Source organism: Chinchilla lanigera, unplaced genomic scaffold (assembly GCF_000276665.1).
Source record: "Chinchilla lanigera isolate Chin_1 unplaced genomic scaffold, ChiLan1.0 scaffold00001, whole genome shotgun sequence".
Lineage (NCBI taxonomy): Eukaryota > Metazoa > Chordata > Mammalia > Rodentia > Chinchillidae > Chinchilla > Chinchilla lanigera.
The window spans coordinates 23,329,023-23,343,037 of record NW_004955402.1 but is presented as its reverse complement, the minus strand read 5'-3'; the positions used below and the strand labels follow the sequence as shown (position 1 = coordinate 23,343,037).

The 14,015-nt window shown below is 34.3% G+C and overlaps 1 protein-coding gene and 1 long non-coding RNA gene across 11 annotated transcripts in view; one reads left to right on the top strand and one right to left on the bottom strand.

The window, feature by feature from the left end:
- LOC102013669 overlaps nucleotides 1–10,476 on the top strand; it is a 17,303-nt gene extending 6,827 nt beyond the window's left edge. The window contains exons 2-3 of the long non-coding RNA XR_259064.1: nucleotides 3,952–4,102; nucleotides 10,312–10,476. This is a non-coding gene — a long non-coding RNA (uncharacterized LOC102013669). The remainder of the gene's footprint in view (nucleotides 1–3,951; nucleotides 4,103–10,311) is intronic.
- Kiaa1328 (KIAA1328 ortholog) overlaps nucleotides 1–14,015 on the bottom strand; it is a 293,177-nt gene that overhangs the window by 248,383 nt on the left and 30,779 nt on the right. For all 10 annotated transcript variants that reach the window (XM_013510276.1, XM_005372830.2, XM_005372829.2 and 7 more), the window contains one exon: nucleotides 9,122–9,216. In XM_013510276.1, coding sequence (XP_013365730.1) covers nucleotides 9,122–9,216 — 95 coding nt within the window. The remainder of the gene's footprint in view (nucleotides 1–9,121; nucleotides 9,217–14,015) is intronic.

The window sequence follows — 14,015 nt, the reverse complement described above, 5'->3', positions numbered from 1 at the left end:
GAAGCAACCCAAATGTCCATCCACTGAGGACTGGATAAGAAAATTGTGGTACTTTTATACAATGGAATATTACTCAGCTGTAAAGAAAGATAAACTGAAGGCTTTCATAGGTAAATGGTCACAATTACAGACCATAATCATAAGTGAAATAAATGAAACACACATGTGCAAGCACCGCACTGTTTCACTAGTGTAAAACCTGAAAGAGTTAATTTGAACTAGGAGATATGATAGACATTGTGAACTGATAGGAAAGCACTCAAAGGTAAAGGGCAACTGGGATGTGGGAAAAGAGAAGGGAAAGAAGGACAAATTTTGTATGTATGTATATGCAGGATAGACAACATGGCTGTTCTACTGTCTTGTATTTCTTTGCTGAAAGAAACTATCAGTGAGTCCTTGGTTGATCAGCATTGCATGTCTATATCTGTTTTCATGAGAAACCACTTTGAAGATACCAATATGTAATACATCAATCATTGTTAATTCCCTACCACTTTGTTTGTAACTCCATACTGTCCGTGCTGTTCCTCTGCTATTTTGTAAAATGTCGTCTGTCTGTTAATATTTTCCTCCTTTTATTTTTAAAATAAAAATAAAAAAAAACTCAAAAAGATAATAATCAGCATATAGAAATACATGTGTAAAAACATATTAAAATGAAAACTGCCTGAGAAAATACTGAGTAGCAATAGCAGATACGTGTATGTCACATGAACCTAGTTATGGCACTGGACATGTTTCCGTATGCCATGCAAAAGTGAAAAATAATTGCTATTTAAAAACTTAGTAGGGAAAGTCTGGTCAGAACCAGAAGAAAGACTGCATACATAGACTGAGTGCTCATTAGGTACTCAAAAAATCTTTCAATTATAGAACTTAGAATAGACCCTCTGAAAATAAGTTTTAGTATACTCACTGTTCTATGATGTTAAGTTCCATTAATGTTCAGCAAAGGACTTTTCTACCTATATCAAGTTAAAAGTTCCTTATCTTTCTTGAACTTTTCTATGTAATCCCTTATAAAGACTATTATATACTACCCTCCACACCCTAAAAAATAAAGGCTTCTCATGGAAGGAAAAGAAAAAAAGAGCCCTGCGTCATTGAAAATTAAAGTCTAACTTTCCCATTGTACTACAATGTACATTTAATTATAATAAAAAGTTATGATCAAATTTTTAAAAAGACCAGAATAAACATACAATAATGATATTTATTTTATAATGGGAAACCAATGGTGCTACACTTTCTATTTTCCTTCTGAGAAATGTCACGTAGAAATAGAAAACTGTTCTCTGGAAAAAATCAGACTATCTGGGCCTAGAAAAGAACTCTGCCCTCAGATGAGTTAGTGCACAAGTATTCACTGGGGAATAATACATTATGAGACAGTAGGGACATAGCACATGAAATAATGGGGGGATTTTCTCAGACTCCTTAGAACATAGGTCATATACATCAAAAAATGCATCCGTGGCCAAGCTATTTTAAAATGTTAAAACTTGTTTTTCCTTTAAAGATCAAATCTATAGAGTACATTCTGTGCATTATTTGGTGGCACGTCTCTCCATCTTTAAAAGTCTCAATTTAAGAAAATGCATACGCTGTATAGAGAACTGTCACCATTCTTCAGAAGAAACAACCATTCATTTTTCAAGTCCCCAGAAATGACACTGCTTCTCCCAGCTATACAAACAATTCACTGATTTTATTGTAAAAGACTTTCTAAGGTCATTTAATTCAGTAACTTCAATGAAAAGAATTCTCCCTATCCTGGTATTGCCTAGAAAGACCAACCAATAGCCAACTTATCCTTCTGCAAAGGTAAATCAATGCTAGACACCTTAGGAAAACCCCTTCACTTACTTGAAACCCATGTATCAACTCATTCCTTAGCACACTCTTTCTCAAGCTAAATAATTCACATTACCTCTTTTATCTTTGTGGTATCTAGTTCCCATTACTCTGTAAATTCTGATTCATGTTTATTTTCTATTATTCTATTTTTTACTATTAATACAAGTGAAAAAGTTACCTGAACATGAAGGCACCCATAGATTATCAATTCTTACCAGGCTTTTTAAATATTTCTTGCCTAATGAATTTTCCTGGCTCACATTCAGGAAAGTATGAATCAGGGATCTTTTTTATTTTCTTAATCAACTGGGTCTAACTAGTAAGACTTTCTCTAACATAAATTTCTAATTTCTCCTGAAATAATGCCAGTGGACTTGCACAAGAGCTGAAACTCTTTATGCTATACATGAGTATGTCATGGGAATATGTAAGTTTTCTAAATCTTCCAACACTTTCTCCATTTGGTTTGACCTTTAACACAACTAATCATATAATATCTTTTGTTGTCACTATTGTTTTACCTCATTTGAATGAATCCATTTCTCTAACCTTTTATACCAATTCTAAATTTTATATATATCTTTTATTCACATTTATTTTCCTTTTGAACCATCAATAAATCTTTTAGGTATCATTTTTATGCTTTCATACATGGCATAAATAAAGATACTCTAATATTTGTTCAATTTCAAGTAAAATTAAAATTACAAGGAAAAAACATGCTATAGAATGACAAAGCTACAATTTTTTTGGCGTTCTCTGGTGTACAAAACCGAAAGTGTAAATAAGGACCAGACTATATACCAGATATTACAAAATAGGAAAAAAATGCTCTATTGGGAAGGGGAACTGGGGGACAGGGGGATAAAGGAAGGAAAGAAAATGAGAAAAGCAGCAAAAATGGAAACAAAGCTTCTGTAAAGCCAGGCATGGTGGCACATGCCTGTAATCCCAGCACTTGGGAGGCTGAGGCAGGAGGATCATCATGAGTTCGAGACCAGCCAGGGCTACAAAGTGAGCTCAAGGCCAACCTGAACTGCATAGCGAGACTCTGTCTCAAGAAGACAAAAAGAAAAAAAAGCTTCATAAATAAGGAGGGGAAGAGATATTGACGGGAGGATGAGGGGATACGAAAGGAAAAAAGAAATTGAGGTAAGCCATGTCCAGGTACAAAATCCATATGTTGAAAGCGATCATTATGTATATTTAAAATGTACCAATAAGCTTAATTAAACTAAAAATAAATAAATAAAGATACTGACTAAAATTAATCTCACAGATAGGGCCCCAAACAATCCCTCAAAGATACAGGTACACCACTGAGCACTGGGATACATACAGTTTTTCCAACTAACATTATAGAAGTCAAGACTTTTTATAAACGTCTTTCTCTTGTAAGGATGCTTTAAACCCCAAAGGCACCATTAAAAAGAAGCTATAGTTAGCTCTTTGCCTTTATAGTACATGTCATCTTGTAATTGAAAAATCTGCTATTTGTTTTATATACTGTGCTGAGAGCTAGTGAATATTATATCTTTTTGAAAATATGCTTGTCAATCGCCAGTGGTGCCAGCACGCTAAGTGACTTCTCTCCTGAAACAATGCCAGTGGATTTGCATAAGAGCTAAAAATCTTTAAGTATGCTATACTTAAGTATGTCACAGGAATACCTAAGTTTTCTAAATCTTCTGATACTTTTTCCCATTTGATTTGACCTTTAACACCATTAAAGCATTTTTCATAACTAATTTTTTCTCAAAAGATATAAATTAAGACAACTTTTAAAACTTCATCCTCCTAACCATTTTCTATTAGCAATTTATCATTATTCTCTATCTACTCATAAGAAGTCTACTGATTTTTTTAAAAAACTGATATGTGAAGTAAAGCAGGCATAACACAGAAGAAGCAGTTACTGACTTATGTGCTACGGTTTGGAAAGGAAAGTGTATGAATATAAAACTGTGCTATTCATGAACAAGGAAATAACCTAAATGTCCTTTACCAAAGGACACATTTTTCTCTTCAAAATGGAAGTTTGGCTTTCATGTTCTTTATTTTTCACTTTGCCTTTTCCTCTTGAACACTAAGATCTAAAACAATGACGTGGGGCAGAGTCAGAATCTGAGTGAGAAAGCGATGGCATCTGCACAGAGGGATTGCCAAGACTGTCAAGGCCCAAGCAAACTGAGGATGGCCACACACATCGCAGTACAGAAAGAGATGTCAGAACCTGAGCGAGGTAAGAAAAGCATCCATGTTGTATGCTACAGCCTAAGTAAAACGAGGTGGTATCCCTGCAAGGAGGTATTGGAGACCTAGTATAGAGATTCAGAGACCATGTACAGTGGGAGGGAAGCCTTGCAGAGTTGGTGGGGAATGCTGGTGAAGTGTAATTAATAAACGGTGAAGATAGTATCCATATGTACTAGAGTAACATTCTGGCCATTCTTTTAATATTATGATACATGGTGTATTAACCACTGTTATTCTGTAATTATTTTGTTATGAAATTTTTTGTATTTTTCATAAGAGAGTTTTTCATATTTTCTTTATTAGTATCTACTTGTATTATACTAAAGTTAAAATTAAAATAAAAAAATTAAAAAGTTAACTTGAGGTAGAATAGCAAATCCCAGGGTTGAACAGCACAGGTACTCAGGGGCAATCCCGTGTATAGCAAGATAGAGTAGAACTAACCTCAAGAAGGGCAGGATTGTGTGGAATGAGAACCTGAGGTGATTGAGGAGTGCATCTACATAAGAGAAAGGATCAACATGAGAAATCAGAGCCAGAGGTGGGTAAGGATGACATAACCATCAAGAGTTCACTGTGCACAGGATATCAAAGCGTAAGCAGAAAGAAGAGAATATCCAAGTAGTGAGAACAGTTCACCATGAAAAGTGAGAATCTGAGAGGAGTGAGGAGGGTATTTAGGCATAGCAAAGCCTGAACTGGTGTGCTAGAAGATAAGTAAGAAGGAGAGGGCATCTATGGAAGGGAAATAGAAGGACTGCAATAGGGAATCAGAATTCCAGCAGGATAAGAAAGGCTGCTGTGCAGTAGAGGGTGTTGCAGCAATGAGGGAGAATTAGTTGCATACAGGATGATTTTTTTAAAATTTTAAAGAAAATCCTCAATGTCAGCTAAGAGAGATACAATTATAAAGCTTTTTGTCAAGCATTTATGGACATTCACCAGGATCAACCATATCCTAGACCATGAAACAAATCTGAAAAAATTTTTAGTTGTTCTCTGATTACTACAGAGCCACATCAAAAGTCACTAATGGAAAGAAGAAAAATTTCAAACACTTACAAGTCAGTGAAACAAAAAACTGGTTCTTTGGGGAAAAAAATCAATAAATTGAGAAAGCCAGCAAGACTAACAAAAGAGAGAAACCATAAATCATTAAAATCAGAAAGAAAGCACTACAGATCCTATCATCATTAACAATATAGTAAGGGAATACTATTAACAATTTTATCTTTATGAATTCAACAAATTAGAAAAAATAAACAATTCTCAAAAAATCACAAACTCCCAAAGCTCAATCAAGATAAAACAGATATGAATCTTACAGCCATTAAATAAATTGACGATTTAAAAATTCTTCAAACAAAAATCTCAAGGTCCAGACAGTTTCACTGGAGACTACTAACAAATATTGAAATAAGAATTAACACTAGTTTTCCATGATTGCTTCCAGAATACAGAAAAGGACAGAACAATTCCTGACTCACTTTATGAGGCTAAAATTACCAGGATACCAAAACCAGACTAAAATGGTACAAAAAAGAAAACTGCAGACCAATACCTATCATGCACTTTGATGTAAAAATTCCTAAAATATAAAGGCAAGTCAAATTCTACAATGTATAAAACAATTATAGCAAATGAAACTTATTACAAGTATTTAAGTCTTGTTCAACAGTCAAAAATCCATCAGTGCCGGCATTACAGCTCAACAGTATAGCACCTGACTGGCAAGCGCAAGGTCCTGAGTTTGATTCCCGGTACCAAAAAAAAAGAAAAATCAATCAGTATAATCCATAGTATCATAGACTAAAGAAGAAGTATCAACTTACACAGAGAAAAGCACTTAACAAAATCCAGCAGGTAATAATAAAAACTAGGAATAGAGTTGGGTACAGTCGTGTGCACCTGTAACACCAGGGAGGGTGAGGGAACAATTTAGCTCGAGGCCGGGAGTTTAGGGCAAGCTTGAGCAACACATGAAGACCCTGCTTCTTAAGTCAAAGAATAGAAAGACAATTCCTCAGCCTGGTAAAGCAGCTGAAAAAAACAGAAGCAGAAGAATCACATGTATGAATTCACCCTAGGTAGCTTAGTGGGATCCCATAAAATTTCTTTCAAGGATCAAGATATGCAGAAGAAAAGGAAAGGGGGATAGAAAAAAAGGAATTAAGATGTATTATGTACATGTACCAACTCTCCACAGGAATGTAAATATTATGTACTACAAACATAGACTGTACAAATAAAGAAAAGGATGGGAGAAGGCTAGAATGTAGCTCAGTGGTAGAGCACTTACCTAACATATGTGAGGCCCTGGGTTTAATTCCCAGTAGCAAAAAAATAAAAAAAGAAAGAAAAAGTCAACAGCAAAAGCCTTAAACCTAATGAGTGAATTCATCCAGGGTTTCAAGAATCAGGATCAATATACAGAATTCAACCATATTTCTACATACTGTAAACAAACACATGAAAATAAAAATTAAAAGTATAATTGCACCAAAGAAAGTTAAATATTTAGATAGGTAAGAAACCATACAGACTCTGCATCCTAAAAATTACAGCTACATAAAGAAATCAAGGACCTAAACAATTGGAGAAACACATCCTATTTATGGATTAGAAGATACAATATAGTAAAAATTTTAATTCTTCTTAAAATCCATCTACAGTTTGATGTAATATTCAGCAGTTTTTTGTAGACAATGGCAAGCTAAGCTAAAATTATGGAAAGAACTAACACTAGAAGAGCTAAAAAATTTTTGAAAAAGAACTTGAAGTAGAAGACACTCTTCTCAGCATAAAGGCTCATTATACTTTATCTATACAATAATCAAGACAACTGGAAGAACAGATACACAGATCAATGCAAAGAAAGGAACCCAGAAAAAGACCCATACAAATATGTCCTCACTGATTTCTGACAGAAGTGCATGAAAAATTTCAACATATGACACTAGAGCAAATGCACTTCAATAGGCAAAAAGATAAAACAGAAACCAAAATCCAACTTAGATAGCACACAATATATAAAAGTCAACCAAATATGGGTCATGGATTTAAAAGGAAAAAAATTACACACTGATCTACTGAAAAATGTACTCTCTGAAGGGAATGAAGAAACAAGTAACTATAAACTATATATCCAACAAAAGATTTATATCTGGAACACATATACAAAGACTTCTAAAAACTCAGTAATAAAAACCCAAATATTCCAATAAGAAATGGACAACTAGAATGAACAGCAACCTCACTGAAGAAAACACAGATGGAAATAAGTACATAAAATAAAATTCAACATCATTAGCCATTAGAAAAATGCAAATTAAAATGAACATGAGGTATCACTACAGAGCTACAAGAATTTCTAAAATAAAATTAATTATAACAAATATGTTAAATGCAGAGAATACAAGTCTCTCTTGCACGGCTGGTGGGAATGTAAAATTGTACTACACTCAGGAAAGTGGTTCAGAAGTTTCTTGCAAAGCTAAACATGTACTTGTGACACAACATCCCAAAGAAATAATAATGTTACATTCACACAAAAACCTGTATATGAATGTTCATAGAAGCTTCATTTGTAACTGTCAAAAACTGGATGGCAGCCAGGGTAGTGTATGCTTTAATACCAGCTACTTGGAAGACTGAACAGGAAGATTGCCAGTTGAGGGCTGGGCTGGCAAACTTTTCAAGTGCCTGTCTTAAAATAAAATATAAGAACAAAGTGGGGAAGGAACTGAGGATATAGATGAGTAGTAGGGTATGGATCTAGCAGCTGCAGGGTCCCAAATTGAGTCCCCAGTAAAACACACACACACACACACACACACACACACACACACACAATTAGAAACAACCCACATATTCTTCAACAGCTAAATGGTTAAACAAACCATGCTACTTCTAACCATGGAACAAACTAATGAAACATTTAATAACTTGGATACACTTAAAGAGAATTATGGCAGGTGAAAAAGCCAATCTCAAAAAGTTACACACTGTATGATTCCATTTCTATAACTTTCATGAAATGACAAAATTACAGATAGAGAACAGTTTAGTGGTGGCTTGAGTAGGAAAGGACATAGGAAGAAAAGTAGCCATGTCCTTAAAAAAACAGTTTGATACTTAGAACCGTTTCATAACTTGTCTATGGTGATAATACACAAATCCACACATGGTCAAATCCACATGTGATAAAATTGCACAGAACTAAATACATATACAATAAGTATATGTAAAATTGTTGAAATCTGTAGGCGACTATGAATTTTGTCAATGTTAATTTCCTGGTTGTAATGTTATTCTGTAGTTAGTTAAAATGTTATCATTGGTGGAAACTGGGTAAAGGATACACGGTTCTGTGTGACCTCAAAATAAAAGTTATTTTCTTTAATGAATATCATATGGTTACTTAATTTTGTTTCTGTGAGTCCTGGATTAGAATACAATAAATGTCTGTAAGTCTTATATTGATGAAAATAAATATGAAGAGAAACAGGTCAAAAAAAAAAAAAAAAAGATAGCTCCTTAACCAAGAATTCTAATTAACAAATGTAAAATAATATGAGAACTATAAACTGACCATTAAACATTACTATAATAGTTGTTCCAGGTAAGTTTCTCAGATAAATGCTTATCATAGTGAGTAACAGCTTCAGAGCAAAGAGTATAATTTAAATAGTTCCAATGGCTTTTCCCCAAAGTATCTTGATTTGGATAAGCAAACTCAAAGGCTCACCTATTAAATTAAAGGCTTGGCCCCAGCCCACTATGCAAGTGGTGAAGCCTTTACAAGATAGGGCCAGGTGGAAGAAAGTTAAGTTATAGTGGGTGAGAACTTGAGCAGGGAGTGTTTTTTAAGAGGAACATAAAATGTCTTTTTTCTAAAGGTCTTTTCTCCTATAGATCAATAACATGATAACATCAAAACATCAGCAATTTTTGTTTGAAAGCTTTGTCTCTCTTATAATGGATTTCATATAAGATGTTGTCTTACCTGGCCAGTTCTTTAATTAAGTTTGCAATGCGTCTTTTGTCTTCAAGACATAAATCCTTCAATGATGCACTCTTCATTCCCTCCTTGCAGATATTCTAAAACAACAACATAAAAATCTTCTGGTTAGTTTTTCTAAAAAGTGTTAAATTATTTTGAAAAGCCTGTTAAAATAAACATGGAAAGTGAAATGTTTTAGATATCTTTTATCTGGTGGGATATGACTTGTTTCACTTAAACCTATTGTGAACTCAAAATAGGCTAAGGAACTGACTGTGAAGCAGAAAATATATGGAATTTACAGAGAAAAGCATACAGAAAAAGGATTTTAAAAAGGGAAAGAAAAGCATACAGACAAAAAAAAAAAACATAGAAGCCAAAACTGTTACCGATAAAATACTACAGAATATAAGGAATTAACTTTCCCTTGTGGAATGTTAAAGGAACAAGTCTCTAATGGAAAATATTGAGAACCTTTCTTAAACTTCAGCCTCTACCCAATTTAAAGGGTACAGGAGGGTTGACAAAAGATGCATCAGTTACTAAGCATCCTAAAGTTCATTCCAAATGGGACTAGATCAATGACTAATAATTATAACAGCTAACATTTATATCTACTGCTTATTACACATGCCAAGAGTAGTCTTTCTACTTTGTATTTATTATTGTTTTACTACCATAGCTATTAGGTAAGCGTTACTCCTATACTGATGATAATCTTGCCCATGTATGATATAGCAGCTTAACTGAGGAATCAAGACTCAAACACAGGCTCTACAGTTTATGCTCTTAAATACTACACTGTTCTTTCTTTTGTGTTACAAACATTCTCCTCAGTACTTTACAAGGTCTTTAAAGCCACAAAACTGAAGGAGTCACCAGGGAACCATAGGTAACATGTAAAAGGAAGGAACAATGATTCTTGGCATTTGTACAGGTACCAAAGTAAGTCACTCCAATTATTCTGGGTAGCCAAGTATAACCCACAACCCCTGAAATAAATTCTGGAAATAGTAAAAGCCAGACATATGAAACTGTCTAGGTAGAAATTAGAAAGGTAGGTTTATCTCTCAAGGGACACACGAGGTTTTTGGGGTTTTTTTGCAGAGGGTGTAAATCAGCTAGAAATCTGGGAAAATTTGTATTTGATTTAACTTTTTATTTTATTATATTTTAAATTTGCATTTAAAAAGTCAAGAGGAGAATCAGAAGCATATAATATTGCAGAAGAATAAATCTGAAGACTGCTAGTGATCAAAAAAGTGAAGACTGGAGAAAGAAGGCACTGGATTTAGTAATGAAAGAAATTGCTAATACTCAGAAGACATTTCAGTAGTAGTGCACTGGGTGAAAGATGAAACACAGGTGAGCAACCATTCCGTTTTAACATCAGAAACCTCAACACAAGCGTCTATCATCTAAAGATAGCAAAGCTATAGTATATTTATACCATGGAATTCTATAGGTACTGGTTGTTATGCTGCTGACTTTCATTTGTAGTTAAACTTATACATCTTTGCTCTGCTTTGTGATGTTGAAACTAAGAGTATGGAAACCTCTTTTCTCCTTTGCCACCTGGCTTTCTGAAAACCTCTGCTGACAGAACTAGATTTAAGATCAGAGGTTGTTAGAGGGGAAAACAACATACCCCTCCTTTTTACTGTCAGCATTATACCTGTCTGAGTTATGCACCCTGACAAGAACATCTGATTCCAATTTGCAGTTTTTTCTAGCCCTTCCAGAACTATAGCTACAAGCCAAATCTGGCCCACTGCCTCCTTTTGTAACTAAGATAATATAAACATACTCAAGCTCACTGATTTCCATATTTCCTATGGATATTTTCAGGCTACAAGGATAAAGCTGAGTAACTGAGATCAATCTTGCAATCTGCAAAGCTTATTTACTATCAGAGGCTTTTTTTTACAAAAAAAAATCTTGCCAATATCTGATATAAAATACAAAAAAAAATGATAAACATAAAATTCAAGACAGGAATTACAAAGAAGATATAAAGGAAGGCCACACTTTACGGACTCTTGATTTACAACAATGGCATCATCACAGTTCACTAGGGAAAAAGAAGGGTCTTCTCAAGGAATGGCACTGGGCCAATAGACTATCAGTATGGAAATATGAGCAGCGGTCCTGATTTAACACCACATGTACACATTAATTCCTGATGAATAGTAGGCTTAGCTGTGAAAAGTAAAGCAATATGGCTGCTAAAAAAGGGAACCTGCTACAAAGAGTGTAGTTAGCTAACTGTTCCCACTTTCTATAACTTTAGGAACTTCCACAGTGTTCATACCACTAGCAATCACTGGAAATAGTGAAGACAGTAAAACTGGGCCATTTCTGCTTCAAATGGCATCCTCCAAAGGTAATATTTGCTCTGAGGTTCCTGATGAGCATATAATAGATACTATATCACACTACTGGATCTTTCTGGTCCAGCTTCCTTTTTTTTCCTGTCTCACAAATGTCAGACCTGAAGATCTGGAGCCTCTGACTATTCCTGCTTGTAGACATGTCCAACCTTCTGGCTTGCCTGGGCTGCTGAGTGAAGAGGAACTGTCTTGGAACCTACATAAAACATACAATATAGCTAACATATATAAATAACAAAACTTCCTGTATTATTCTATATTTGTTATTATAACAGTTTCAAAAAAAGAACAAGTAGCCTGTGCACCTACAGACTGAACATGCCTGCAGGCTTTTCCTTCTTTAAATCTCTACTATTTCTAAATCATCTTGGAGTTTACTTCCCAGAAAACTAACATGGAACTGCTAAAGTCACCACTATGAAAACTAGTGAATCAAGGATCTAGATACTGTACATCAATTGCTACAAAGATCATCCAGAGAAAAAAAAGTAAGACATTATATCCTTCCATTAAACACAAAACAAAAGAAGCACTACCATTTCACCTTGAAAAAAAAATATACATATACCCTTCATATTTAGGACAGCTTTTTCCTAGCCAAATGAGTAACCGGGACTTATTTCCAAACCTAACAAAATATATGAGACAAAATATATGCGACATTTTTTCCATTGGCTAGTAGGAAGTACAGGATGATCACTGAAAGTGGGGGACCAAATAATGTGAGCCCTACGATTTTCCTAGCTAATTATCTGTGGCAACAAGGTAGATAAATCCAGACAGAACTCAGGAATCTTTCTGAGTACAGGCAGGAAAGCCAAAGTTTCTGTAATTTGCAGTGCAATGTAAAAGAAAGGATAAAGCCATATAGAAAAAAGCTCCAGAGATATATAGAGTTCATTTAAGTCAACAGGTAAGTATTAAACCGCATATGTGTACGAGGGAACTACACAAACCCAAGGAAAAAAGTCCAAAGTGAACAATGAGAATAATTTTAGTACCTAAGACACTATAAAGAAGAACCCAGGTTCCCACTAGCCACAGTGGAAAGTCTTGTAATTGAAGGGGCCATCACAAAGAATATTCACAAGCAGGACTGCCTATGATGTGCAGACTTAGCTGTTTCTAAAACTAATCTGGCATCACCTTTAAAAGTTTAAAATCAAGACTAGGAAGAAGCAAACTAATTCCAAATGACACTGTTCCAAAACAAATCTCAGGATTATTTGTAGAAATAAAAGAATATCAAGAATACAAAAAGGTAAAATTCACATTGTTTGTTGGTACCCAAATAAACAAGGAAACAACAACGAAAAACTAAGCAGGCAAAAAGCAGGAAAGAATAATCCATAATTATTCAACAAAAACACGTACATAAATGACTTGGATGATCAAATTCAGTAGACAAAAACAATAAAAGTTATTATAACTATATTCTATATGTTTGAGAAGCTAGAAGAAAGATTGAGCATGTTAGAATTACAGAAGATAAAAATAAAAGACCCAAATTGAACTCATAAAGTCTACATTGTTTCACATGAAAAATATACTGGATGGAATCAGTGGCAGGTTAGATACTACAGAAGGATATCATTAATGAATTTGAGATACAGTAATAGCAAAACAAAGATAAAGAACAAAAAAATAAAAATACAGACAAAAGGATTTCAGAGCTACTGGATGACTTCAATCAACCTAAGATTTGTGTTACAGAGGTCATGAAAAAGAAGAGATAGAAACATGGAAATGTCCAAAGAAATAACAGTAAAAAAGTTCCTAATATGATGAAAACTATAAACAGAAAGACTCAAAAAGCTTAACTACAGCCAAAAGAGATACTTATATAGAAAATTACCTGAAGGCATACTATAGTCAAAATGAGTGATAACAAGAAAATCTTAAAACCAGTCAGAATTTAAACACACACACACACACACACACACACACACACACACACAGCACAGGAGTAAAAGTAAGGATGACAGTAGACCTCTCAAAAACAATGCAAGACAGGAAGCTGAGAAACATCATTTAAGCATTCAAAGATATACAATTATCAACTCAGAAATCCAGAAGTAGAAAAAAATACCTTTCAAAAATGAAAAGAATATACATTTTACGCATACAAAAGCTGAAAAAAAAATTCCCTATGTACCAGCACTATAATAATACTAAAGAAATTTCTTTGGACAGAAGAAAAATGTCAGATGCAAGTCCAGACATACACAAAAAGATCCAACTAGATACTTGTCTGAAAAATGATATACAGCTGACCAAGAAGTGCACAGAAAGATGTTCCTCGGGGCTGGGAATTTAGCTTGGCGGCACAACTCCTGCCTGGCAAGCACAAGGTCGTGAGTTCGATTCCTGGTACCGGAAGAAAAACGAAAAACAAAAACAAAAACAAAAACAGAAAGATGTTCCTCATCTTTAGTCATTAGGAAAGTACAAATCAAAATCATAGTGAACTATCACTTCACACCCACAAGGATGCCTATAATAAAAAA